This window comes from Lolium perenne, chromosome 6 (assembly GCF_019359855.2).
Source record: "Lolium perenne isolate Kyuss_39 chromosome 6, Kyuss_2.0, whole genome shotgun sequence".
NCBI classification, from domain to species: domain Eukaryota; kingdom Viridiplantae; phylum Streptophyta; class Magnoliopsida; order Poales; family Poaceae; genus Lolium; species Lolium perenne.
Window position 1 is genome coordinate 198,303,179 of NC_067249.2, and position 26,384 is coordinate 198,329,562.

The window sequence follows — 26,384 nt, forward strand, 5'->3', positions numbered from 1 at the left end:
TCGCACTGGATGGCTCCACATGTCAGTACAGTATCCAGAAAGTGCAAGTGAACAAAGTAAGGAGAGTTTTTAATAGGACAGATCATGAACTAGCAAAACTGACAAATAGTTCTGGTGTTGACTCGAAGTGGATTCTTGAAGACCCTCTGATGATCTCGAAACTGCTAAGCCTAGAGTGTAATCCCCTTGTTTAGATAATCAATAAACTCTATTTACCCTAAAAAAATCTTTCTGAAATGAAAAAAGAAAAGACTTACGGGTCTGGCAGAAATTAAGGTGCATTTTTTCCAGCTATTTTTTCTGAGAATTTTTTTTCGAGCAAATGCACAAAGGAAAATGATTCGTTGCCCCCGGGGGATAAGGCTCTCCCAGCCCCCAGGTCCCAAGCCGTCGGATCAACCATTTTGATGGTTAGATTTGTATGTAGCAAAAAAACACCTTCGGCAGCAAAAAATCACCCCCGGCAGCAAATGACTGAAGCAAAAAACGGTTCGTTCAGAAAAAAAATAATAAAAAGGTTGGGCTCGCTGGAGACCTCCCCGGAGACCACGTAGCAAAAAAATGTGATAATGTAGCAAAGATGAAAATCGTCAGAGACATCGCCGGAGACAACGTAGCAAACATATTATCACGATGTGATGCTATTTTTTTGCTATAATTATTTTGTTGTTTTGCTACTTTAATTTAAAAAATTTGCTACGAGCTCTCCGGCGAGATCTCCGGCGAGCTCAACCTTTTTATTTGATTTCGTAATTGAACCCTTTTTTGCTACAATGTAGCAAAAGCGGGTTATGTTTTTGCTGCCGGGAGGTATTTTTTGCTACATTCAGTAAAAGTATATCTGACCGTCCAAGATAGCCGATCCGACGGCTGGCGACCGGGGCTGGGAAATCAGATTCACCGGGGACGCCCAGCAGTTCCCATGCGCAAAGCAGTAGCATGGGTGCAATTTGGGCCGATACACCAGATTACTGCGGCTAAAAGTCGCATCTCCGGCCCATACGTTCTCTGCCCTAGGTCATGGGCCATCTCAAACCAGCCCAAGACGCCCACGTTTCCGAACGACCATCTTCTCTCGCCTGCTCTTCTCCTCTCCACTCGTCCGTCCACTCGCCACCGCCCACAAACCCACGTCTCCTCCTCACGCCGACGCCGACGCCGCACGCCGGCGCCGTTACTCCCCGGAGAGCCCCTCCACCCGCGCCCACGAGCGCCTCTTCCCGCCGCCGCTCCGGCGAGTTCAGGGCCCTCCTCCGCCGCGCCAGTTCCTCAACCCTAAACCCCCAGAACAGCGAGCACCGCCACCGGGGCACCGGACACCTCGGACTCGGAGGCTTCGCTCAGCCCGTCCCGAAAGCTTCGCGCAGCTGCTCTCCCCCGCGTCGCCTCTCTCTCTCTCCGGCTCGCCCCGCCGCACTGCTGCCAGGCGCGCCGGGCCCTTCATCCCCGCTCCATTCGCTCTCCGAAATTTAATGGTAATATTCCTCTTCGTGCCTGGCGAACTGGGCGGGTTACGAAGGGTGCCTGCTGGCCCGCCGCCCCAATGATCGCCTCCTCCTCCTCCGCGCAATCATGGCTTAAGGTACTCTGCTCCGGACTCTTTGCTTCTTAACTTACTTATAAACCGAATCCGTTGATTTTCTGAAGTGAGGTCGCTCCCTCCATTTCAGAGTGCCGGCGAGAATCATCTAGCTAGGGCGATCTCTTTAGAGTTTCGTAGGGGGCGCTCTGAAATGTTGGGTTCCAGAATGAGGTATTGTTCTACAGAGAATTTACCATCATCTGCCTCTCTATCTTATGCTAATTTGTGTCCGCACGTGACTAGGGAGTAGCGAGACTGATATTTGTGGTTATTAACTGATTTTTTTGTTTGGGTTGCAGGTTTAGAAATGCTCTTGGTTCTAGGCTCTTCCGGTGGTGTTCACGTGATAAACACACGTCCGTGCAGAAGCTGTTGCAGGTGGATGGGGTGGCGGAGAGATCAAAGCTCCTGAATAAAGTATGTGTGTTGATGCACCAGTTGGTTGCTGTCACATCTTGGTTTTAACCTCCGATTTTCCTGTCTATCAGTATTGAGTTTGGTTTTGTCTATTACATCTTTTTACACATTCCAGTCCTAGTATAATAGTTTCTCTTGCATGTTCCCAAAAATGTTGGTGTGTGGTAACTGTGTTCACAATGACAACATACATAGACTTGCAGACAGTTGCCATACATAGCTTTTGATGATTGAAATTGGTTCCTTTTGCAGTTGACAACTCTAATTAGTAGTCTCTGAATTGTTCCCATTTGCGCAGTCGTCTTCTTGATGCTGCCTGTGACTAATTATTCACAAACTATTACCATTCAATTTCAGTGTCAACAAATAAACGGTTAGCATACTCTAAAATATGTACGGTCGCAGGTACCTGTTTTGATGGGCTATAGTAACACACAGTATCTAATGGAGCAAGAAAGAGTCCGCAGAGAATCTGCTACAGAGTTGATCAGTGTCTTGAAAGAAATTGACTTCGCGGAAATTTCGGCGAAGTTTCCGTGCATAAAAATCGGTGACTCATCACCAATTGAACTATATGATGATTCTGCTGGTATGATGTGCAAAGAAACCATGCTTTCTGGAAACCTCACGAATTTCATCCTAGAATCTGGTGGAAATTTGGAGACGGATCGTGAATTTGCTGACAAGTGCCACCCATTAGGTCCATCCATAGTAAATGTAAACAATCCTCCAATTAGTGAAGAGAGTTCTCTCACCACTCAGAATATTTCTCATGAACCGGCAGTTGATGCTGAGGTTTGCGCTGAGTCATTACCTGATGCTACAACTGCTGATGGTAATGCCCTGGACAAAAGTGAAAGTTGTTTGCCTGGAGAACCAGCGGTTGTTATGGAAGCTTCTCTCGAGTCATTAGCTGATGCTACAAGTCCTGATGGTAATATCTTGGACAAAGATATAAGGTCCTTGCCTGGAACAACTAGTAGGCAATATCGCAAGCTAGAGGATGGCGGTTTCCATACGGTAACAACTGTAGAGCCACTTCACTTTGTGTAATCTTCGTTTTTTTATGAAATTCTTCACATCAATTTTTTTCTCTTTATAGATCCGCAAATTGTTGCAGCATTTCCCCCGGACCTATGCAGATCTACAAAATCCTCAAGGTCTAATAGAAGATGGGCAGTACATCATGTTCTTTGGAACTGTTATATCTTCCAAGTAATTCTATCTTTACATATAAGAGGTTTCTTGACATTTTTTATAGGCACAGAAGTCACATGTTAACTGTGCTTCAATTCAGTCTGTAGCACCTCCCACCGTCTTCTCATAAAAACAGAAAAAGGCATAGGCACATATCCTGATTTGACTTTGCAATAACAGTCTTCATGCACTTTGGATCATTAATACTGTACACTGTATTCATTCGTGGTTAATGACTAAGCCTTTCAGATTTTTTTTTGGAGAAAAGTATTAGAACTACTATGATATCATTGTTTCTCTTGGGCGTAGACCTTTGTAGTTATAGATATGACATAGTTAATGATGTGATAGAGCCATACAATTCAAATTCATACAGATGGAGGATAAAGTTTAGGGAAAAAGAATTGGTATTGAATTTTTCAGATCACTTGAACTTAAGCTATGTTAGGCATTTGCATCAACCTGTTTGGTTGAGCCATTTTGACATATTTGCTGTTTGGCTGTATACTTTCTGTATAGTCTGCGAAAAAGGGGCATAAAATCGCTTCTTGGCTAACAGCAAAGCATAAAAGATACACCCTCCGTCCCAAAATATAAGGTGCCCTTAAATTTTGCTGGTCAACGACTTACATCTTTGACTATGATTTGTACTCATGATATGTCCAAAAAATGTGTATAAATATATATGAAATGAAAGAGAATTGCAAGACGAATGCAACAATACCATTTATACATTCTCAGTCCATATATTTTAGCATATGTTAGTGGTCAACGTTGTGCATCGAAGACCGTGTGAAAATCTGCACCTTATATTATTGGGGCCGGGTGTACTTTTGTAGGACATTTAATCATTTATTTACCTTAATAGGTACAAACTGGCCCAGTAGTCCTGACATCGGTACGATGTTTCTGAACTGTGGGAAATAGGTTAATAGGTAGAATGAGTTTATAAAAATAAACAAATGAACTCCAGCTTGAACATGAGCAAAGAACATTGAACTTGTAAGCTTTTATGATGCTTACCGAATTTCCGGAGCGGACCACCCTTCCTCTGATCATTTGGGTACGACCTTGCAAAGACAAGTCTATAAATCAACTAGTCATACCGTTTAATGGTTCTTTCCAGCAAACTTAATTCTGGTGTTGAGTGTATCACAGTACAATTTTGGAACATATTACATGATAAATAAGCGTGGGTCTTGTGTGCAAGAAGCAATTTGTAGATGTTGCATATTTCTGAGAATGTAAAGAAGTGATCAATTAGGCAGCGAAAAATGAAAGACATAATCTTATATTATCTGCTTCTACATGTTGACATATCTTTGGATAATTATGTCATATGATGATTTAATTTGTTGCTGAATTCCTTTTCTGGCTGTCGTTTTCCTTCATGTAAAATCATAATGTATTTTAGATTCTTTTCTCCATCCTTCTAAATATTTTTCTCTCTCTTTCAGGGGAGTCAAGATTAGAAGTACTTTAGGTCTTGTTGAGGTTGTCGTTGGTTGTTCAATAGTTGAGACCGGGTTAAGCTCTTCAGCCATGAGTTGTAACTCTGGTGCAGAGCAAAAAAAGACGATTCATTTGCACCTCAAGAAGTTCTTCAGCGGCACACGTTTCTCTTCTCCATATTTTCTTAACTGCATATCATCAAAGCACAAAGAGGGGGATCTTGTTTATGTCAGTGGTAAGGTTGGTGAACTAAAGCATTTCTCTCTGTTACATGCTACTTGATCCTCCTTTTGCTGGTGCTTTCTTTACACTGATGCATGTTTGTGGCATGGTACTTTTGCTGTTGTTTTTCTAAACTTCTGTTTGATAATGTTATGGTATAAGTGACTAACCACCACCTTTTGCATATGTACACTTATAATAATGGTGTCTCTTGTGTGCATAAAGGACCAGGGTTAATGTTCTGTACATGAATTATACTTCTGCGCCGATTCTGTGCATGCAGGTGAAGAAGGTACTGTCTAATGGGCATTATGATTTGAAGGAGTACACTATTGACATGCTCGAAGAAGAGCAACAAAGTACCCTGCCTGACAGGAAACCATATCCTATATATCCATCAAAAGCGGGACTGGAAGCACGTTTGCTGGGCCAATCCATCTCTAGGTCAGTGCAAGCTTATGTTTTTTTTTTCTAAATGATTGTTGGCAAATAATTAGAGTCCTTCAAGTCCACAATTAATGTGATATTGTGATTATATTTTTCATCAACTCTACTCAAAACTATTGGTTCATACCACCAAATTATTATTCAGTCAACTTTGTAAGTCAACTGAAATGAAACGTGAAGTAATGTGCTCGAATGTTTATTGTGTTTGTCATGTGGAACCGGGGTTATGGCCACCACATTAAGGCTAAGGAGAAGAAGGCAGCAGCTTGATCCTCAAGTTAGGATTCATACCAATATCTTTAGTTTATTTTCAGTTTTGTTACGGTAGTACTTAGCTATCTTTTGGATTTGGTTTAAGCTATCCTTTTTTCAAACCCTCTTTGTAAAAAGCGAATACGTTGTAACCAGCTTCTATCAATCAAATAAATCTTAAAGGAGATTAGCCTCCCAACTAAGCACATGACGGTGTTCTTGAAGTTGAATAGTTGTTTCTGGATTAAAGTGGGAAGAGCTAAATATATAGAGGTCCATAACTTACGCTGTGTTGATACTTAAAAGGGATGACTGCAAAACATAATAAGTTAGCCACATTAACCCTGTGTGATATGCATGTAGTTACACATTATTTTCCTTCTGGCTATATAAGAGTCTCAAATGTTTACAGGACCTTGAAGATGCTGACTCCAGACATTGATCCTATTCCTCCTGAGGTTCTCGCTGAGTTCAACTTGGCAAATCTTTTTGATGTAAGGATAAATACCACTAATTTTACTTCACATAATAGAGTTACTTTTATCAGCTATTCCTTTGTGCTGATCTACAACTGCATAGACATACATTACATGTTCGGCCATGCTAGACATGCCTTTTACGATCTCTAGTTTTCGAGCATTCAGCTGTGGAAGAGTGAGCAACTTCTGGATTTCTCAACCAATAACTGATATAGCTGTATTTTATCTGTTCAAACTTCTATTATGTTGTACACCTTGTCATCTGTCTGCCTTCCTAAATGTTGTCCTCATTCCTGCATACAATTTTTACTTGATTTTAGGCTTACATGGGGATTCATGAACCTAAGAATCGAGATGAAGCTGATTTTGCTCGCCGAAGGCTTATTTTCGACGATTTCTTTTATCTCCAGGTATCATTATATATTCCTGACATAAATTTAGAAGTAGTAGCATCATATGGTTCAGTAAACCACCTTTCTCAGATGTCTTGCTTCTTAGTGCTACATGGAATTTGAATATTGTCATCTTCTTTTGCTAAAGAAGAAGAGTTCTTTTCAGCATTTCTCCTTCATCAAACTTCCATTGTATAGTCAAGATTCTAATATACTTATGGTGCCATCTTTGCGAGATCTCCTTGTACCTGTCTGGAAATTTCAGTATAATTTATATGCTTGTTCAGTTGGCAACTTGCTAGAGGAAGCTTAATGCGTTTGGTTTAATTACGTTGATTTGAAAAAACTTGAAGGTTAATATCTGTGTAATTGTAAAGTTTGAGGGAATGTTAAGTTGCATTTCTTCAGTTCATAATCACTCTTCATAGACATTGGTTTTCATTACGATGCAAATGAACATGTGCCAGTAACAAAAGCATTTGTTATTGTTTCAGTTGGGAAGACTATTTCAAATGCTTGAAGCAGTTGGCACACGGGTTGAGAAGGAAGCATTGCTATTTAAGTGTGAAAATCATGAGTTAAATGCTGTTGGTGTCGATCTGTGGTCTCCTCTTGCAAAGAAATTGTTGAAGTCTCTTCCTTATTCACTTACTGCTAGTCAGTTAGATGCTGTTAAAGAGATTATATGGGATCTCAGAAGACCAGTTCCTATGAACAGGCTCTTGCAAGTAATTATTTGCATTCTTCTTGGTTTATTAACTAACTTTATCGTCCTTGTTTCTGGACTTCTTTATTACTCCATTCGTTTGAAAAGATTTGGCATATTGTATCTTACGCATAGACAAGAAAACGTAGTGACTGTACCCTGGTTATTATATCTGTAGTACTTTATTCAAAGCACGCGTGTAGGGAATACAAAGTAAATCTGGACATTACTACACTTTCTTTGCATTGGACTATGGACCATGCGTTTTATTCATGAACAAGAAATACACCCTTTGTTTTCAGACAGAGTAATGAGTTGCTTGATATTACTGGTTAACTGTCTCTTATTTTTCTTCTCAGTCTTGTTTGTGCTGAGAGTTTATTTGGAGTAGTTGGCCATAAAGGTTTGAACTGAAGTGTTTTATTCCATTCATTCCCACCTTGCCTTGTTATGTGTAAATGACCAAGTACACATGAACCATCCGTCTGTTTAAAATTCCAAATGTGGTACTACAGAACACTTGTATTTATCTGTGTACAAGCTCTATGTCTTGTCAATTAGAAATCTCATATGAGTTTTTTGTACACTAACTACAAATGTGCTACTCAAACATGTTGAAGCTTATATGAATATTTCTATAAAGTTGTTGTTTTTGTAACAGGGGGATGTTGGTTGTGGTAAAACTATAGTGGCTTTCCTAGCATGTATGGAGGTTGTTAACTCAGGATTTCAGGTACACTCTTCAGATTTGACACCCTTCTGTCCTGTTATTACATCATATCAAAGGTTTCTATCAATGATATCCAGCTTGTTGGGGCATATTAGAAGATCCAAATGGGACCTACAAGAAATCAAACAGTCATCCTGCTTGCTGTGCTATCTTTATTCAGGAGACATCTTTCTGGTGTATTAACCTTATAATTTTTTTGTAGGCTGCATTCATGGTTCCAACTGAGATACTTGCTGTTCAGCATTATGAACACCTAACTTCATTGCTGGAGAAGTTGGATGGAGATGAATGCAAACCAAATATTGCCTTGCTAACTGGTTCAACTTCCACCAGGGAGTCGAGGATAATTCGAAATGCAAGCTATTATCCCTACTCATTAACAATTTTCAAGTTTTGGCATGCATGTTTCCGTATCTTACGTGCTATTGTTATTACATGACAGGGTCTCAAGACTGGAGAAATATCGATGGTCATTGGAACACACACCTTAATAGCTGATAAAACTAACTTTTCAGCCTTACGTATCTCTGTTATAGATGAGCAGCAACGCTTTGGTGTTGTTCAGCGAGGAAGATTTAATAACAAGGTAATTTACTTAGCAGTTTATTCACATAAAATATTAACCAGGCATGTACTTTTGCGTGTTACTCTATTCCTATACTGAGATGCAATTTGTGCACTTTGTTTGTTACAACGACTATGGTCTCCTTTTTCTGTATTATGTCAAATAATGTCATATTTCGATTTACATCTCAAATACTGAAATGAAACTTGGTCCTTCCCTCCTTGTCCAGAATTTAGCTATTTAAAAAGCTGAATGGGCTGTCCAAATACCACAACCGCTGCCTCTTGGAAAAACAGTTTTATGCTCGAATTATATCAACATGAATGCCTTCTGTCTATTGCATTTACTGCATCCCGTGGCCAATTTTGTTGTCTGCATAATTTCTATTTGAGAAATTCCATAGTCTATCCAAATACCAGTATACCACAAGCTGATGTTCATTGGGAACTTACACCAGTTTGTGCTTGGAATCATTGCCTAAACATATATGTCTTCTGTCTGATGCATTTATTGCATCCTATGGTCGGTTTTGTTGTTTCTGCACAATTTTTTACTTGAACTCACTGCATGGTTGTGGTCCTTGTGCCTTGTGGATGCACACTTACTGTAAGCTGTCATTTGTCCAAGGAATTTTTGCTGATACCTCTGTTCGAAAACAGAAGTCACCCTGACCCTAGAATACACGTGGTTAGCTTTCTAAGACTTCTTTACGTTAAAATTATTTTAGTAGACCTGTCATCAGAAGTACTTTTAACATTTTTTATAATACCAAAATTAGAAATATAATGGTGAAATGTATGTAACCAGAGAAAGGAAGTAGTAGTCACTTTTGACATCCAAATATCATTTCTTGATTTCTGCCATCCTATTTTTTCTTCAAATTTAAGAAGATTAACATTTGGTTGCTAAGCCAATTTGTTGCAACTCGTTACAGCTGTATACTCCGTCTTCAAAGCTGAGTAATGAAAATGGAAACGCAGATGTGGCTTCTGATTCTGAAACATTTATGGCTCCCCATGTTCTTGCTATGTCAGCTACCCCAATTCCAAGAACACTGGCCCTTGCTTTATATGGGGACATGTCTCTTACTCAGGTACTGTATTACAGATACATTTAGTTCTCTAAGTAATTTATGTCTGCTATACATGTAGGATCATTACATGGGGTACAGGGTCCAGCAATGAACAATCCCCCTTCTTGGCAAGAAAGTAAAATAAACTAGCACATCACATGAGGGGAAATGCACTTTGGCTCATAGGAGCATATGCTCCCATTATGTGAATCCACATTTCAAAGTGTCAAAAAATTCTAAACTAAATTTTTACATGTACATCTAGACATTTTAAATTGGTACACAAGTTTTCAAAAAAAACTAAAAATAATTGTGGCTCCTGTAAAAAAGACAAGTTTTGATGCTATAACACGACTACGTACAGGATATTTTTTTGTCTTTTTTGTACACGCCATATAAAATGTTGTTTCTCCACGAAAATTTGTGCACTAACATAGAATGTCAAGATGTACACCAACAAATTTATATCAGAATTTTTTAACATTTTTAAAATTATTTTTTAATTATTTTATATAATGAGAGCATTTGCTCCTATGAGCCAAATTGCCACCTCCATCACATGAGTAACTATAAAGTAATGCAAATATATGTAAACAGTTGGTAACATACTCTACTCATCCAGAACCTTGTACTTCGCAGAATTTTATTTGGAAACACGATAGTTTACATTTTGTTTCTTGCATTGCCATCTTTCATTTCTCGCCAGTATTTGAAATATTTACAATTGAAACCCACTTCTCTTACAGATTACAGACTTGCCTCCAGGAAGGCAACCCATAGAAACTCTTGCTCTTGAAGGAAATGATGCTGGGTTTGAAACTGTCTTCCAGGTGATGACATAATTTGGTGTATATTTTTGCTATTGCATTTAGAGCCTTTTTTCCGTCTTTGTTTGCATCTAGATGTAGTGCCCAATTTCTTTATTGTACTTTTTTGCTTTGCGTCTTGCAGATGATGAGGGATGAGCTTACGGATGGTGGCAAAGTCTACCTTGTTTATCCTATCATAGACGAATCAGAGCACCTACCACAACTCCATGCTGCTAAAGCTGATTTTGATTCCATAAAGGAAAAGTTCGAAGGTTACCCATGTGGGCTGTTGCATGGGCGCATGAAGGGCGTCGAGAAGGATGAAGCTCTGGGCAATTTTAGATCCGGGGAAACTCGTATTCTCCTCTCAACCCAAGTTATTGAGATCGGAGTCGATGTTCCTGATGCTTCTATGATGATTGTCATGAACGCTGAGAGATTTGGTATGTCTCAACTGCACCAGTTAAGAGGGCGGGTTGGTCGTGGGGGAAAGAAATCCAAGTGCATACTCCTGTCCTCCACTTCTAGCACATTGCCACGGTTGAAGGTGCTTGAGAAGTCATCCGATGGATTTCACCTAGCTAACGCTGACCTGGTGATGCGTGGCCCTGGCAATCTGCTTGGCAAGAAACAGTCAGGACATCTTCCAGAATTTCCAATAGCTAGACTGGAGGTTGATGGAGCTATTCTACAAGAGGCGCATCTCGCCGCAGTAGTAAGTTTCCACCATCCCCCAAACCTCCCATTTCCTCTATTTCCCAGGAAACCGCCATTTCCTACTGATCAGGCTGAACATACAGTAACTTGCTTGCTAAAAACTTGAAATGCAGAGGGTTTTGGGAACAAGCAACGACCTAGCACTATATCCACGGCTGAAAGTGGAGCTCAGCATGAGGCAACCCTTGTGCCTTCTTGGGGATTAAACTCTCCTGTTTGACAGAACAGATAATGCAATGCGACCCTGCAAAGCTTGCATGTGCAGTGTATAAGGCATGCTTAACTGTGCTTGTATTGAAACTATCTCTTGTGGCAAAGCTGGCTTGAACCACGCAGTTCATCCTGGCTAGTGGATGGAAACAACACTTCTAACCGTTGTCAAATGCTGTGTAAGATTGTGTAATCAAGACATGGTTAATGACGAGATCAGTACTTTTAGTTCAGGCTAATTTTGCGAGGAAAATGTGCATTTCAATGTCTTGCCTTTTCGAGGTTGTTCTTCTAGTTTTCCTTTTTTTCTGAAAAAATAGCAGGAGAACTGCTAATTGCTATTTGCTAACAAGGATTTTGAATCGGGTAGCAGAACTCACGTGGAGGAAGCAACGTGCCTTCCTGAAGCCACCACGTTGATAGTGGATCTTCCAACAGCTGCTCCAGCCATTACTTGGAGGGAATCCATGGTGTTTTATCTGGAGATAGCCGTCTAGGCCACCGGAAACTCCTATAGATGGTGCACGACTTGGGTAAGATCATGCCCATGGCAGCGGTGCAACCTGCATCGCCTCACAAAGACCACAAACAACGCCACCACTCCTACCTTCAATGGAGTTCGATCTAAAAAAAAACCTTTAATGGAGGAAAACCGGGGAAACCTTGCCTCCTGCGGCAGCAACAATTGGAGAAGTGCCAGCAATCATGAAGTCCAACGTCTCATGAAGTCCAATGTAGAGAAACTACGACCACACCTGCCAATCAAAGCCTAGCTGTCCACACGGCCGAAGTGCCATCTGGCTAGGTACAACGCAAGTTGTTTAGAAAAATAAACCAAGCATTTTCTTTGAATACTAATGATTATTTGCATAGTAGACGTGTCTAACCAGCGCTCCTCGATCCCAAAAGAGACGACCAAACACAATTGTTGCCTTGAGATAGAGACATGTGGCCATTTGGTGGGCATTGATGGAAGGGTAGATCGGAGAGGCCGAATGGTTGGCGAGCAAGGGAGAGGCCTCCTCCTCTGCCGCTGCCACCTGGGAATGTCAATGCCTTCCACGGTTCAGAGATTAGAAAACCATGATGCCTCTACGAAGAAGATTTGAATGGAATTACAGTTCTACCTCCTTTTTTGCTCGCTTAACTATCATACTCCCTCGATTATAATTTCCCCTGCATTTTAGCTTGGATCCATGCCTAACTTCACAATTAGTTTACGTTCATGCATAACTTTGCAAAGACCAGGATACGTTTTGCTTGTGTAAAAAGAAGTCAGGGATTGATGAAGAAAAACTTTACTCTTGTTCACCATTGACCGTTGACAATCCGTACGTAGTGACGTTGACGTTTGAGCGCGATTCCATGGTTCCATCGCTGCCGGCATGGACAGGACATCCATAGACCATGTGAAGGCACCATGTAATCCCCTGCCGTTCCTGCCTCGTTTTGGCTCTCCTGAAAATATCACACATCAAGCCTTCTAATGTTGCATTTTTTTTTCTGAGAATTAATGTTGCATATTTCTTGACCTAGCCGCACTGGCAGAGTCCAGATCCTCTCAATAACAGCAGAAAAACAATTTGGAAATGGAAATATAGCACGCACGCACGCCCTCTCCTCCCTCCACTCCTCCTCCTCCACCGCGCGCTCTCCATCCGCACTAACCCCCACTCCACATCTCCGAACCCTAGCCCCCGACATGCCGTTCTACTGACCTCCCTCATGGCGCCACGTCCCCTCCTCCTCCTCTTCCTCGCCCTCGTCGCGGCGGCCGTCGCCGTTCCGCCGGCGAGCGCCGGGGCGGCGGGCTTCGACCTCAAGGTCCTTTTTAATTTTGGGAAATGTTACGCTTTTACTCTAGAAACTAGGGTTTTCCGACCTCGCTCGTGTCCTCACACGGTCTGCGCATAAACTGTTTGTAGAATTGCTGCCACCGGGGAAGGACGGCGAACAGGGTGCTTTCTGAGGTCACGGACGGTGATGGGAAGGGTGCGGGCCTGATCGACCAGGTGACAGGGCGCCAGGGACAAGACGGTGGTTTGGCGAGGGGCGCAACGGATCAGCAGGGTAAAGACGCGGGATCCCGGCAGCAGTCTTCTTCTGAGGTTGGTACGCGATGCTTCTCGGGCTTTTAGGTGCATAATACTGGCAAATTTAGTTAGGCTGCCACCTGTGGATTCCTGTGTGGATTTTTGAACCTCTTATTTGTCATTTAGCTTCGCCAGCTGCCCTTTGGGGCTTGCAGTAGTTTTAAGACCAAACTTTAGTTTGGTATAGGTGGGGAAGTCTTTCTCCGCTTAATATGCTGTCAAGTAGCGCTCCCTGTGCGAAAACAAACACTCTGTCTATCCTTGACTTTCACTTCAGGATCTTACCTTGACTTCTGATTATTCTTTTCCTTCCATAATTGTCATGCCATTTCCTATCTTAGGATTCTTATATTAGCTTCCCAAGGCATGCCTAAGGCGTAGAACACCTGATGTGAGCCCCCTCCTTTAGGCAAAAATATTAAGGAACACCACAACATTGGCAAGGACTACTTTCTGTGGAAATGAACCAAACGACTCATGGTTCACAGACACTTTTCAACATTTTGCTGCATTAGTGACCAGAAAAATCCATGGATTGAGTGTGGTCATTGTACTCTAAAAATCAGGGTTTTCCGAGCTCGTGTCCTTGGACGGTTCGGGCATAAACTGTTTGTAGAATTGCCACCAGGGAAGGAAGGCAAACAGGGTGCTTTCTGAGGTCATGGCCGGTGATGGCGCTATATCGAAGGATGCAGGCCTGATTGACCAAGTGACAAGGCGGCAGGGACAAGATTGTGGTTTGGCGACGGGCTCAACGGATCAGCAGGATAAAGGCAGAGGATGCTTCTCAGTCTTTAGGTGCATCCTGGCAAATTTAGTTAGGCTGCCACCTGGGGATTCCTATGTGGATTTTTCAACCTCACATTTGTCATTTAGCTTCATCAGCTGCCCTTTGGGGCTTGCAGTAGTTTTTAAGACCAAACTTTGAGTTTGGTAGGTAGGGAAGTGTTTCTCCGCTTAACATGCTATCAAGTAGTGCTCCTTGTGCGAAAACAAACACTCTGTCTTCTCAAAGCTTTTGAGTATCCTTAACTTTCACCTCAGGATCTTACCTTGACTTCTGATTATTCTTTTCCTTCCATAATTGTGAAGTCATTTCCTATCTTGGGATTCTTATATTAGCTTGGTAAGGCATGCCTAAGGCGTAGAACACCTGATGTGAGCCTGGTAGGGGCTAGGGTTCTACCGGGTCTAGGGCGGAGGTTGTAAGGGTGGAAGTGAGGGCGGAGAGGTTGGAGAGCTCGGCGCCGGCGGCTGGGCGCCGTCGCGGAGGAAGGAGGCGGCGGCGCAGGGTTCTCCCGTCTCCCTTCAGGAGACGAGACAGTAATGATACTGAATTATTGTCTGATTAATCTCGAAGGGATACAAGTGTTTATATAGGAGGACGGCCTCCTCGAAACCCTAATTTACTTGGGCTAAGCCCCTAATTTACTTGGGCTAAGCCCACAACTAGCCACTAGTGGGCTTCCTGCGTGTATAGGTCAGACCGACCATAACATCTCTCCCCGCCTTCTCAAACAGCTCGTCCTCGAGCTGAACTTCTGGAAACTGCTGGCGGAGATCTTCAAACTTCTCCCAAATCGCCTCGTCCTTGGGCAGGCCGGTCCAATGCACCAAGACGTGCCAAACACCACGGCGCTGCTGGGCCTTCAACACGCGAGCCACACTCGCCGGGGCAGGCTCGAGACGCCCATCCGAAGTAGATGGAAGAGCTGGTGGTGCAGACGGAGGGTCGCCCCGGTAGGCCTTCAGGAGGCCGACGTTGAAGACGTCGTGGAGGCGCGAGCCCGCAGGCAACTCAAGGCGGTAGGCGAGCTTGCCGATGCGCTCCAGCACACGGAAAGGACCGGCGTAACGAGGTCCCAACTTGCGCCTGGAGCGCGGGTCCAAGGACTGGGTCGTCCGGTGAAGAAGACGTAGCCAGACCCAATCGCCCACCGCAAACTCCCGCCTCGCGATGGTGTGCATCATAGTACTTCCTGGCCACCGCCGAGCTCGAAGAAGTCGCCGGCGCGCCTCGGCCCGATATCTCGTCGCGGGTACGCAGCAGTCATCCGCCGTCTCGCACGGGCCGTGCCGCACGCATAGGGAAGCATCGCCGGTGGTGGCCTCCCGTAGACCACCTCAAAGGGAGTAGCGTGCGGCGCGGAGTGGTAGGACGTGTTGTAGCGATGCACTCGGCCCACGCCAGCCAGTCCACCCAAGCTCGTGGACGATCCCCGGTGATGCAGCGCAGGTACATGGCGATGATCTTGTTGACGACCTCGGACTGGCCGTCCGACTGAGGATGAAACGCCGTACTCATGCGGAGCTTCACGCCCGCCAACCCAAAGAGGTCCCTCCAGACGTGACCCGTGAACACAGGATCACGATCACTGACGATGGAGGACAGAAACCCGTGGAGGCGAACGATGCCGTCGAAGAAAAGCGCGGGCCACGGACGCCGCCGTATAGGGATGGCCGAGGGCGATGAAGTGCGCGTACTTGGAGAAGCGGTCAACCACCGTGAGGATGACGGACTTGCCGCCAACCTTCGGCAGCCCCTCGATGAAGTCCATGGAGATGTCCGCCCACACCTGGGACGACACGTCTAACGGCTGCAGCAAGCCTGCCGGACGGAGCGTCTCCGTCTTGTTCCGCTGGCATGTGACACACGCCCGCACCCTGTCTCGCACCAGGGCGCCATCCCCTGGAATGTAAAAATCAGCGCGGAGACGGTGCAGGGTCTTTTGGGCGCCCTCGTGACCTGCAGAATGCGCCAAGGACAAGGCCTGGTGGCGCAGGTCTCCATGATCCGGCACGAAGATGCGGCGTCCATGGAGGAGTAGTCCCTCGTCCGTGCGCCATGGCGCGGCCAGCTCGCCGTCGGCCGAGCGGCCGCGTAGGCTGCCGCGCATCCGCGCTCGTGGCGCAGCGCGGCGAACCTCGTCGATGAAGGCGAAAGATGGCCCGGAGTGGATGCGCAGGGCTGCACCGACCGTGGGCGCGTTCGCGATGTCGTCAACGTCTCGGCGGGACAGGCGTCGGCGATCGTGTTGAGGCGGCCGGGCGGTACTCGACGGTGAAGTCGAAGCCGAAGAGCTTGCCGATCCACCGGTGTTGCGGCACGGTGGAGAGGCGCTCGATCCAAAGAAGAACTTCAGGCTGTAGTGGTCCGTGCGCACACGGAATGTCCGGCCCCAAAGATACGCCCGCCAGTGGCGCACCGCCTGGACCAGCCCGATCAGCTCGCGCTCATATGCGGCGAGCTTGTGGTGGCGCGCGGCGAAAGGGCGACTGAAGAAGGCGAGTGGACCCTCGCCCTGGTGAAGGACGGCGCCGAAGCCAATGCCGGAGGCGTCGCAGTCCACCACGAACGGCTCGTTGAAGTCCGGCATCTGAAGAACGGGACCCCGTGAGTGCCCGCTGCAGGGCGGCGAAGGCCGTGGCCGCCTCCTCGTCCCAGGAGAAAGCGTCGCGGCGAAGCAGGCGCGCGAGGGGCGCGGCGATGAGGCCGAAGTCCTGGATGTATCGCCGGTAGTATCCTGCGAGGCCCAAAAATCCGCGAAGAGCTCGTGGCGACTGGGGCGTTGGCCAGGCAGCGACCTTGTCCGCGTCCATCGCGACACCGTCGGCGGAGATGACGTGGCCCAAGTATGCGACGGAGGTCGTGCCAAACGAGCACTTCGAGCGCTTGAGGTGAAGACGATAGACGATGCGCTCGAAGCTCGTTGAAGGATGGCCACGTGGTGCAGGTGCTCCGCCCAGGATGCGCTGTAGATCAAAATATCATCAAAGAAAACGAGCACAAAGCGGCGTAAGTAGGGGCTGAGCACGTCGTTCATCAGAGCCTGGAAGGTCGCCTGTGCGTTGGAGAGGCCGAACGGCATCACCAAAAACTCGTAGTGGCCATGGTGAGTGCGGAACGTCGTCTTGGCGATGTCGTCCGGGTGCATGCGCACCTGATGATAGCCCGAGCGCAAGTCGAGCTTGGTGAAGAAGCGCGCGCCATGCACCTCGTCCAGGAGCTCATCCACGACGGGGATGGGGAACTTGTCCTTGGACGTGACGGTGTTGAGGGCGCGGAAGTCGATGCAGAAACGCCACGTGCCGTCGGTCTTGCGCACCAGGAGCACGGGGGCGCAGAACGGTGACGTCGAGATCCGGATGATGCCCTGTGCTAGCATGACCGCCACCTGGCGCTCGAGCTCGTCCTTCTGCAGCTGGGGGTACCGGTACGGCCGCACAGCTACGGGTGCCGTGTTTGGCAGCAGGTGGATGCGGTGGTCACAGGGTCGCGAGGGAGGGAGGCCCTGCGGCTCGTCGAAGAGGTCGCCGTGCTGCTGCAGTAAGTCGGCCAGGAGCGGATGTGCCTCGTCTAGCGCGGCGGCCATCAGGTGTAGCTGCGGGGATGTGCCAGTGCTGCCCACGCCCGTCCAGTGAACACGGCGGCCGCCCTCGCGCCAGAAGATGAGGGACAACACGTCGAGGTCCCACAGGATGGGGCCTAAGGTGCTCAGGAAGTCGAGGCCGAGGATGAAGTCGTAGCAGCCCAAGTCGATGCCGACGCAGTCGATGGAGAACGGCTCGTCGCCCACGAGCATGGGAACCTGTCGCGCCACGCCCTGGCACGTAAGACGATCCCCGTTGGCGACGGTGACGCTGTACTTCTCCGATCCCGCCGGCTGGAGAGCGAGGCGGCGCATGGCGGTGTTGGACAGGAAGTTGTGCGTGGAGCCCGTGTCCACCGCCGCAGCTGAGACGCTCCCCATTGATCGTCACCGGGAGCAGCATCGTCTTTGCCGTCTTGATGCCCGCCATAGCATGGAGAGACACGACGAAGGCGGACGCGTCGACTGGCGCGTAGGTCGTGACACCGGCCTCAGTGACGGTGGCGGCCGCGAGCTCGGCGGTGAGGGCCTCAACGTCGGCGTCGTCGACGGTCTCCAGGTAGAAGAGGCGGGCGCACGTGTGGCCCGGCGCGTACTTCTCGTCGCAGTTGAAGCACAGCCCCTGGCGGCGCCGCTCAAGCTGCTCCCGCAGCCCGTCGGCCCGCTGAAGGGGCGAGTCGGCGCAGAGGGCCTGCGGCGCGGCGGCCGGTGCGGGGCGCGGCGGGCGGTGGGCGTCGGGGCGGGTCGGGCGCGGGACGAGCGCCGCCACGTTGCGCGTAGACCCGCCGTATGGCGAGGGCGCGCCGCTCGTAGGCTCGTGCGTAGTACATGGCCGTCTCGTAGGTCCGCCGGCTCGCGCATCTCGACGTCGACGCGGATGTAGTCGGGGAGGCCGCCGACGAAGAGATCGGCGCGCCGCCATGCCGAGACGCCCGGGGCATGGCACGCGAGCGCTCGAAAGCGGTCGGCGAAGTCCCGGACCGTGGTGGTGAAGGCGAGGCGTCCCGCTCGGCGAGGCGGCTGCCACGGAGGGTCGGCCCAAACCGCCGGAGGCACATGTCGCGGAAACGCTCCCGTGGCGGCATCCCGCCCTCGTCCCGCTCGAGGGCGTAGTACCAAGTCTGCGCGGCGCCCGTAGGTGATAGGAGGCGATCCATGTGCGGTCGGTGCCGAGCGTCCGCCGCCCCGAAACCGCTCACACCGGTTCAGCCGATTCAGGGGTCGGTGGCGCCGTCGTAGGTGGCGAACTCCGGCCAGTGAAGCGGGGCGGCTGCGTGCCAAGGGCGGGACCTCGGGCGCCTCCCGGCGGCTCGGGTTGACGGACGTGCTCGCGGCGAAGGGCCCGCAAACCCGCCAGACCGCCAAGGCGGTGGGCGGGAGCTGCCGAACCGTCGTCCGCGCCACGCATGAGTGTAGACGGGCGACGCATCGGTCCATGTGGGAATCGGCGAGGGCGACGGCGGCCACCACGCGGGCCGGCCATTGCCGGCGGCGGAGGCGGGCGGTGGGGGCGGCGGCGTAGCGGCGGCCGGTGGTGGCGGCGGCGGAACGGCGGCCGGTGGGGGCGGCGGGTGCTGGCCGGCCTTGATCTCCGCGAGCTCGAAGCGGATGGCGCGGAGGCTGTCGGCGAGGTCCGCCAAAGTAGCGGGCAGGAGGTCGAGGCCCGTGGGGACGGCGGCCCCCTGCAGCGCGTGGGCGCCGGTCATGGCGGCGGGGGTGGTGTTGGTGGCGGCGGTGGACGTGGCGGCGATGGTGTCGACGGGGGGGCTGTTGGAGCCCATGAGACCTAGGCAATCTGATACCAAAGTGGTAGGGGCTAGGGTTCTACCAGGTCTAGGGCGGAGGTTGTAAGGGTGGAAGTGAGGGCGGAGAGGTTGGAGAGCTCGGCGCCGTCGCGGAGGAAGGAGGCGGCGGCTAGGGTTGGTGCGGCTGCGCAGGGTTCTCCCGTCTCCCTTCAGGAGACGAGAAATGATACTGAATTATTGTCTGATTAATCTCGAAGAGATACAAGTGTTTATGTAGGAGGATGGCCTCCTTGAAACCCTAATTTACTTGGGCTAAGCCCCTAATTTACTTGGGCTAAGCCCACAACTAGCCACTAGTGGGCTTCCTGCGTGTATAGGTCAGAGTCAGACCGACCATAACAGAGCCCCCTCTTTAGGCAAAGATATTAAGGAACACCACAACATTGGCAAGGACTACTTTCTGTGGAAATGAACCAAACGACTCATGGTTCACATACCCTTGCAACATTTTGCTACATTAGTGACCAGAAAATTTCGGTGGATTGAGTGTGGTCGATGTGTTCTATTTTCCATGCATTACTTAACATTGTCAATCGTTCATTCATATGCTGGAATTATCATCTCAAAAATTTCTGCGCAGGCTGGTAGTTCCCACTTCGTGACGAAGAAAGTTGAAATCACAGTTTTTCTTATCATAGTCATGATCTCTTGCTACATATCTAATTGGTAATCTTGTATTTGCAGGGAAGTTCATCGGAGATTATACCTAAACAAACATCTGCGAAGCTTCTCGTGGAGAACCCTCAGAAAGAAAACACAGATGGTAAGAGTAAACACATGGCTTTGCCTGATACTAGAGTCCGGAATATCAAGGATCAGTTAATCAAGGCAAAGGTCTACCTTGGTCTCGGAGCCATTCGAGCGAATCCCCAATACCTCAGGGACTTGCGGCAGCGCATACGGGAAGTTCAAAAGGTGCTTGGTGATGTATCCAAGGATTCCGATCTACCAAAGAAGTAAGAGTCACTCAGTTGATGAATTTTAAAAGGTTAATTTGATATTATGCCATTGCCCAGTTTCTCATAATAAAAAATCGCACGACAAAAAACGAATATCTCTGCCAATACGCATCCATATCTCCTGTATTTCCATTGGGGCCAAAATACCTCTGCCCAACACTTGCTACTTACAGCGAAGTCCTCGATCTCCAAACTCAGACCTCAAATGCAGTTGGCACCTCCAAGCTCCTGAACTTCCGCCGCCGCCCACTGCTGCTCTCCCCGGTGACATCCTTCCTTCTTTGAGATGCCTTCCTTGCTCCCACTGCCTTCATTCCCGTCCTTCCTCTCTCCTGCTGCTGGGACTCAGTTCAGATGGCCCCTTGTATTTTTTTTTTCAGTTCTGTTTGCTAAGTCACGGACTCGAGGCATTTGTAATTCTTTTCTTAGGGAAAAGATATATGTGATATAAACTGAATTGCACTGAAATCTGCAAGCAATTTGGCAGATGAATGTCCAAAAACGGCAACGATATCCACTTGTGTATGCTATGTGAACGAAACAACAATATTATCCAGCGGTGGGGGTTGGTTCCGACGGAAATACGGAAGGAGATACCAAGTGTGTATTGGCTGATAGGTGTGCTTAAACAACCTTAATGGCAATTTTCAAAGTAAGGAATAGTTACAGTGGCGTTTTCTGTTGGTCTTTTTTTGTAGTAGCATTTCTTTATTACAAGAAGTTGGCAATGACATTTATCGAATTAACCCAATTTTGGAACTGTTAACATAGCGCATAGCGCACATTTATTCCAGCCTCATGCAACTATGTAGTAATTTTTTAATCTACATTGACTTATTCAGTGCCAATGAGAAGGTGAAAGTACTTGAGCAGACATTGATCAAGGGTACACAGACACAGGACGATTGCTCTGTTGCTGTCAAAAAGCTTCGTGCTATGCTCCACTCAGCAGAGGAGCAGCTGCATGCACAAAAGAAGCAAACAGTTTTTCTAACACAACTTGCAGCCAAAACCCTTCCCAAAGGTCTTCACTGCCTGCCCCTGAGGCTAGCTAATGAATACTTTTCACTGGAACCTGGTCAGCAACAATTCCCAAACCGTGAGAAACTTGCTAATCCCAAACTGTATCACTATGCCTTGTTCTCAGATAATATATTGGCAACAGCAGTTGTTGTCAATTCGACAGTATTAAATGCCAAGGTATGTATCCTACTATCCTTGATACTTCTAATTCAGTTACTCTGATAGATAATGTGCAACAAATTGAGTAATTATTTTGTTTGCAGAATCCATCACATCATGTCTTCCACATAGTAACTGACAGACTAAATTACGCTCCAATGAGAATGTGGTTCCTCTCTAACCCTCCTGGAAAAGCAACAATTGAAGTACAAAATATTGATGAGTTCACATGGCTAAATGACAGCTACAGCCCGGTACTGAAACAACTTGGGTCTCAATCTATGATTGATTATTACTTTAGGGCACAGCGTGCAAACTCAGATTCAAACTTGAAGTACAGAAACCCAAAGTATCTATCAATGCTTAATCATCTGCGATTTTACTTGCCTGAGATTTACCCGAAGCTTGACAAGATGGTCTTTCTCGATGATGATGTAGTAGTAAAGAAGGACATAACAGGCCTCTGGTCAATTGATATGAAGGGGAAGGTAAATGGGGCTGTAGAGACTTGTGGGGAGAGCTTTCATCGCTTTGATCGGTACCTGAATTTCTCAAATCCTGTTATTGTGAAGAATTTTGACCCCCATGCTTGTGGCTGGGCTTTTGGAATGAATGTGTTTGATCTAGTTGAGTGGAGGCAGCAGGACATAACCAAAATTTACCACTCATGGCAGAAGCTTGTAAGTTTCACATACTGAATTACTTTCATACATGATAGAGACCCTTTGTTTGTATCTCTATGTTAATTGAGCTTAATTTAAACTATGCATTAGGTAGACTCTAGAACTCTCTTTGGTGGCAATATGACTTCTATACATACATAGACATGTTGATAAAATGTTGAACTAAAGATCATGTTAATGTCGAGTTCACTTTACCACACTAAAACATATTTGTGTTATGCTACAGATTATCTATTTAATTTTGACCTTACATCCCTGGGTACCAAGACTTGAAAGAGTTCTCTCACTACTTCTATTGTGCGCTACAGAAGGGTTTAAATTTTCTTGAGACATTACTATTCTGCAAAACATGAGAGAAATATATTTTTTTTTTGTTCCATAACCATCGATAACTAACATAGTTTTTTAGTAATTATATTTATCGTTTTTCTCCTTTTGCATTCAATTTAGTATAATATATGTCAACTTTTAATTGCAGAACGAAGACAGATTACTATGGAAACTTGGCACTCTCCCTCCAGGTCTGATCACATTCTGGAACAAGACATTTCCCCTCGATCGATCATGGCATGTTCTCGGTCTTGGTTACAACCCGCATGTGAGCAGCAGAGACCTGGAGCATGCTGCAGTCATACATTACAACGGTAACATGAAGCCCTGGCTGGAGATAGGCCTGCCCAAGTTCCGAAGCTACTGGTCAAAGTATCTTGACTACGACCAGCATTTCCTGCGGGAATGCAACATCAATCCGTGAGGCAACCTCCAGGCCGTTCTGACATAACCAATGGTTTGTTCATTCGTAGGTGCTAAAATGGCATGGTCATGTAAGTATGATGTAATATTTGGTAGTTGACATCCAGAGTCATAAACAAATGAAATTTGACCATCTAGATATCTGCAAGAATCAGGTAGGAGTATTTGAGGGATTTCTATGAAAGTTTTATTTTGTCGATTTGGCACGTCAACTCTATGCCACTTCCCACTCTCAAAAGCCATTCGGCAAATAACAGTAATTCTTTTTTGTCAGAATGTGGAAGAGAAGGTGATTGCAATCTCATATTTTCAGTAAGGTCTAGAACAGTGCAACTTCGCCACTGCAAATGCGGCATCGAAGTTGTGGATAAATCGAGAAGAAAAATATCTAGCAAACTCTAACAAACCCCAGTTTTTTGGGGGTTGGGACCTTGTATGTAGGCCAACATCAAAGGGAGAATTTACCTAAGTTCTTTAACAAAGACAACATCCCGTGGGTGCAACTCATTTAGAGGTCTTATAAAGATTCATCACCTCAACAATAACATCTCTAGCCTTCTAGTGGAAAGACATTGTTAAGCTCTATTCTAATTTAAGAGGAACGCCACTTGCTTGGTCTGTGGCGGCAACATGACCCTCTTTTGGAGTGGAAATTGGTCTCCGGATCTTCTATGGGGGAAAATGCACAATTCCATTCTTTTGCCATTAACAAGTTAGCCTTGCTGAATGACATATTTGATTTGTCTAACGTAATTATGCTTTCCATCTCTCATTGTCGGCCCAAGATTTTGATGAGTTTAATGAATTCAATCATTTCATCACTCAATCAAGATCATCACACAAATAGGACTGGGCTGGGCATCTGAAATCCAAAGGCACCCCAAATTTTGAACATATTCAAGCCTTGCCGCAGTTGGTAATAACAATTGGGGTGGCACCAAACGGACGCCGCCGCAGCTTGCGCCGCCATCACCTCCTTGCTGATGCGCTCACGGTACATCTCGTTCCACGCCCTCGCCAATGGATCTATGCTCGCGATCAAGATCTTGGATTCTTGAGTCATCTTAGCCAATGATAGCTATGTCGCCCTTCATTCATGGCTTTCATGACGCCGGCTTGAGATTCCATCTTGGCCGCCTCCACCTTCTCCCTCTCGAGCCCAATCTTCACATCTTGCTTCTCCAACATTGCCTTCCACATGGCGGCGCCCCTATCCTCCGCCTCCCTGTTCTCGATGGAGAAGGAGGACACCATCTTCTCGATAGAGGCGTCGATGGCGGCTTATGCCGGCGCCGCATTCCTCTCGGCCTTGGATTTCTTGTTGCCAATGGGGCGTACGGCGGAGGCGGCTGCGACCGGTCCATGTTTTCTGGTTCTTGTCATTGAGAGTGAGGCGGACGGCGTCCCACTTCTTGCAACCATCAACCTTCGTGAAGCAATGCATGAAGGGGAAATCCTTGTCACCATTTTGATGCTTGTACATGGCGAGGGCATCGAACATCTAGCAAATGCATGAAGAGAAAGCAATGCATAAATACAATGCCAAGACATGAACAAGCTATCAAATGGTAAACATGAATACAATGCCAATACATACCCAATCTACCATCATTTTGCCGCTCTTGGCACGGTTCTTCACCTTCTCATAGAAGCCATGAAACGTGTTGCATGAATTCTTGATGATGTTCCAACGGTGAGACATGGCGGACTCGTTCCGGATCATGTGAATGGTGGCGTATTCACCAAAATTCTTCCTCTCATTGAATTTTATCAAAGATGCGTTTGTAGTACTTGTTGTCGGATTGATTGGCGCTGGTGATGGGGTAGAAGCTGACCAGCTTCCATGTGTCAACGAGGCACCCATCCTCCAGGTAGTGCCACTTTGGCCCTCGAGTGCCAGCGGTTTTCTTCTTCTTCCTCCTCTTCTTTCTTCGTGGACACGCTGGTGTTGCTTTCGATCAGCTCCTCCTCGGTTACCTCGTTGACCTCCTCGCCGTCCACCTCATCTCTTTCCTCGTAGTTGTCGCCCTCTTCACCATAGTCGTCCTCCTCGAAGACGGGCTCGTAGGCATGGCCGCGACGGATCATGCCACTCAGGATGTTGGCGCCGTTCACCTAGCAAACCAAGCAAAAAAGCCTCATCTTTTGCTTGCCGGAGCTCTATTATATGCGCACAAGACATGATTCAAGGGAAAACTTACATCTTCGTCCTCCATGGTGGCACCGGACGCGCTCCCGAACACATGGTGGGCACTCCTTCTGTCGTCGCTAAACAGGCCGCGTGAAGACCACTGCCGTCGGCCATGTGGCCGGCGATGCTTCCCAGTGCGCAGCGCAGATCTGGTGACCTGCTGTTGACATCGTTGTTGAGGTCAACGGTGAAGCGGAAGGCGTTGCCGCCCCTCGGCGCCGACGCCGGCGAGTGCGTTCAGGTCGACAGTCATGTCGATGTCGGCGTACTCGGGGGAGTAGCGGGTGCGCCCCTCCATCTACGAGAACTGCATCTGCGAGAGCGACGGAGGCTCGACGAAGTACACCGGTGAGGAAGGAGAGGCGCTCCTCGAGAACGCGCCACTGCCCGCCATGTTGCGACCACCCAAGCTCAAGCACACCTCCGTCGCGGATGCAGCCGCCGCCTCCTCAGCTTGTTTTGCATCGCTCGCGAGGCGACGCCATATGCATCCGCCGTCAAGATGGAGGAGCGCCGCTTCTCGTCGTCCCACTCATAATGTGTCATGTTCGCCAGCTTCTCCTTCGACGCCACCGCGTTTGGCTTCGCTGGCTTTGTCGGAGCCTTATGCTTCGGTGGCATGGTGAGAGGGTTTTGTGTCGCCGGGAACTGGATGGGCGCATGAGATGGAGCGGCGGGTGGGAGGGGGACGATTTGGGGGAAACTTGTAGAGATTGAAATCGTGCGGATGACAGGCGGAGCCCACGAGCTGAATCCGACGTGAAGCGAGACGCCGGTGCGTCCGTTCGATGCCCCATGGAAAGTGGCCGGCATAGGTTTCATTTGGCTCGAAACGGCGCCAGCGCATTTTGGGCATGCGGGTGCGTGGCTAATTTATGCTCGCACCGGCACGCCCAAAATGCTCGATGTGCCCGGTTAAATTAGTAGAGCCATCTCCCCGCGTGAGCTTGTTGGCATCATGTAGCTGCTGGATTGGTGCTTGATGAGTTGCAGCTGTGGGGTGAGCTCGACGGCCATGAAGGAGACGACGCTGGGTCGTACTGCGTCGGGGCCGTTGGTCCGATTCGTCACCGAGATGCAAAACCTGGCGCCCCCAAAA

The 26,384-nt window shown here is 47.6% G+C and overlaps 2 protein-coding genes across 2 annotated transcripts; both read left to right on the top strand.

Moving 5' to 3' along the window:
- The first annotated feature begins 1,088 nt into the window (after window positions 1-1,088).
- LOC127306454 (ATP-dependent DNA helicase homolog RECG1, chloroplastic/mitochondrial) lies at window positions 1,089-11,482 on the top strand. The gene is made up of 17 exons (XM_051337092.2): window positions 1,089-1,582; window positions 1,671-1,753; window positions 1,882-1,999; window positions 2,405-3,019; window positions 3,102-3,214; window positions 4,654-4,888; window positions 5,154-5,314; window positions 5,982-6,063; window positions 6,369-6,458; window positions 6,935-7,168; window positions 7,808-7,879; window positions 8,079-8,231; window positions 8,319-8,462; window positions 9,376-9,534; window positions 10,260-10,343; window positions 10,465-11,037; window positions 11,153-11,482. The coding sequence occupies exons 1-17, from the start codon at window positions 1,544-1,546 to the stop codon at window positions 11,243-11,245; spliced, it is 3,048 nt and encodes a 1,015-aa protein (XP_051193052.1). The 5' UTR covers window positions 1,089-1,543; the 3' UTR covers window positions 11,246-11,482.
- A 1,337-nt stretch (window positions 11,483-12,819) lies between these two features.
- Window positions 12,820-23,293, top strand: LOC127306455 (probable galacturonosyltransferase 4). Its single transcript, XM_051337093.2, has 6 exons — window positions 12,820-13,073; window positions 13,175-13,357; window positions 20,202-20,473; window positions 21,319-21,676; window positions 21,763-22,338; window positions 22,820-23,293. The coding sequence occupies exons 1-6, from the start codon at window positions 12,975-12,977 to the stop codon at window positions 23,093-23,095; spliced, it is 1,764 nt and encodes a 587-aa protein (XP_051193053.1). The 5' UTR covers window positions 12,820-12,974; the 3' UTR covers window positions 23,096-23,293.
- Window positions 23,294-26,384: the final 3,091 nt, after the last annotated feature.

Bases quoted from the DNA above. Each gene is read 5' to 3' on its own strand.
- LOC127306454 (XM_051337092.2), top strand. From the start codon at position 1,544: ATGATCGCCTCCTCCTCCTCCGCGCAATCATGGCTTAAG. The intron at 1,754-1,881 runs GTATTGTTCTAC...TTTGGGTTGCAG, and splicing joins ATGTTGGGTTCCAGAATGAG to GTTTAGAAATGCTCTTGGTT. The intron at 6,459-6,934 runs GTATCATTATAT...TTATTGTTTCAG, and splicing joins ACGATTTCTTTTATCTCCAG to TTGGGAAGACTATTTCAAAT.
- LOC127306455 (XM_051337093.2), top strand. From the start codon at position 12,975: ATGGCGCCACGTCCCCTCCTCCTCCTCTTCCTCGCCCTCGTCGCGGCG. The intron at 13,358-20,201 runs GTTGGTACGCGA...TTGTATTTGCAG, and splicing joins GGCAGCAGTCTTCTTCTGAG to GGAAGTTCATCGGAGATTAT. The intron at 20,474-21,318 runs GTAAGAGTCACT...TGACTTATTCAG, and splicing joins GATTCCGATCTACCAAAGAA to TGCCAATGAGAAGGTGAAAG.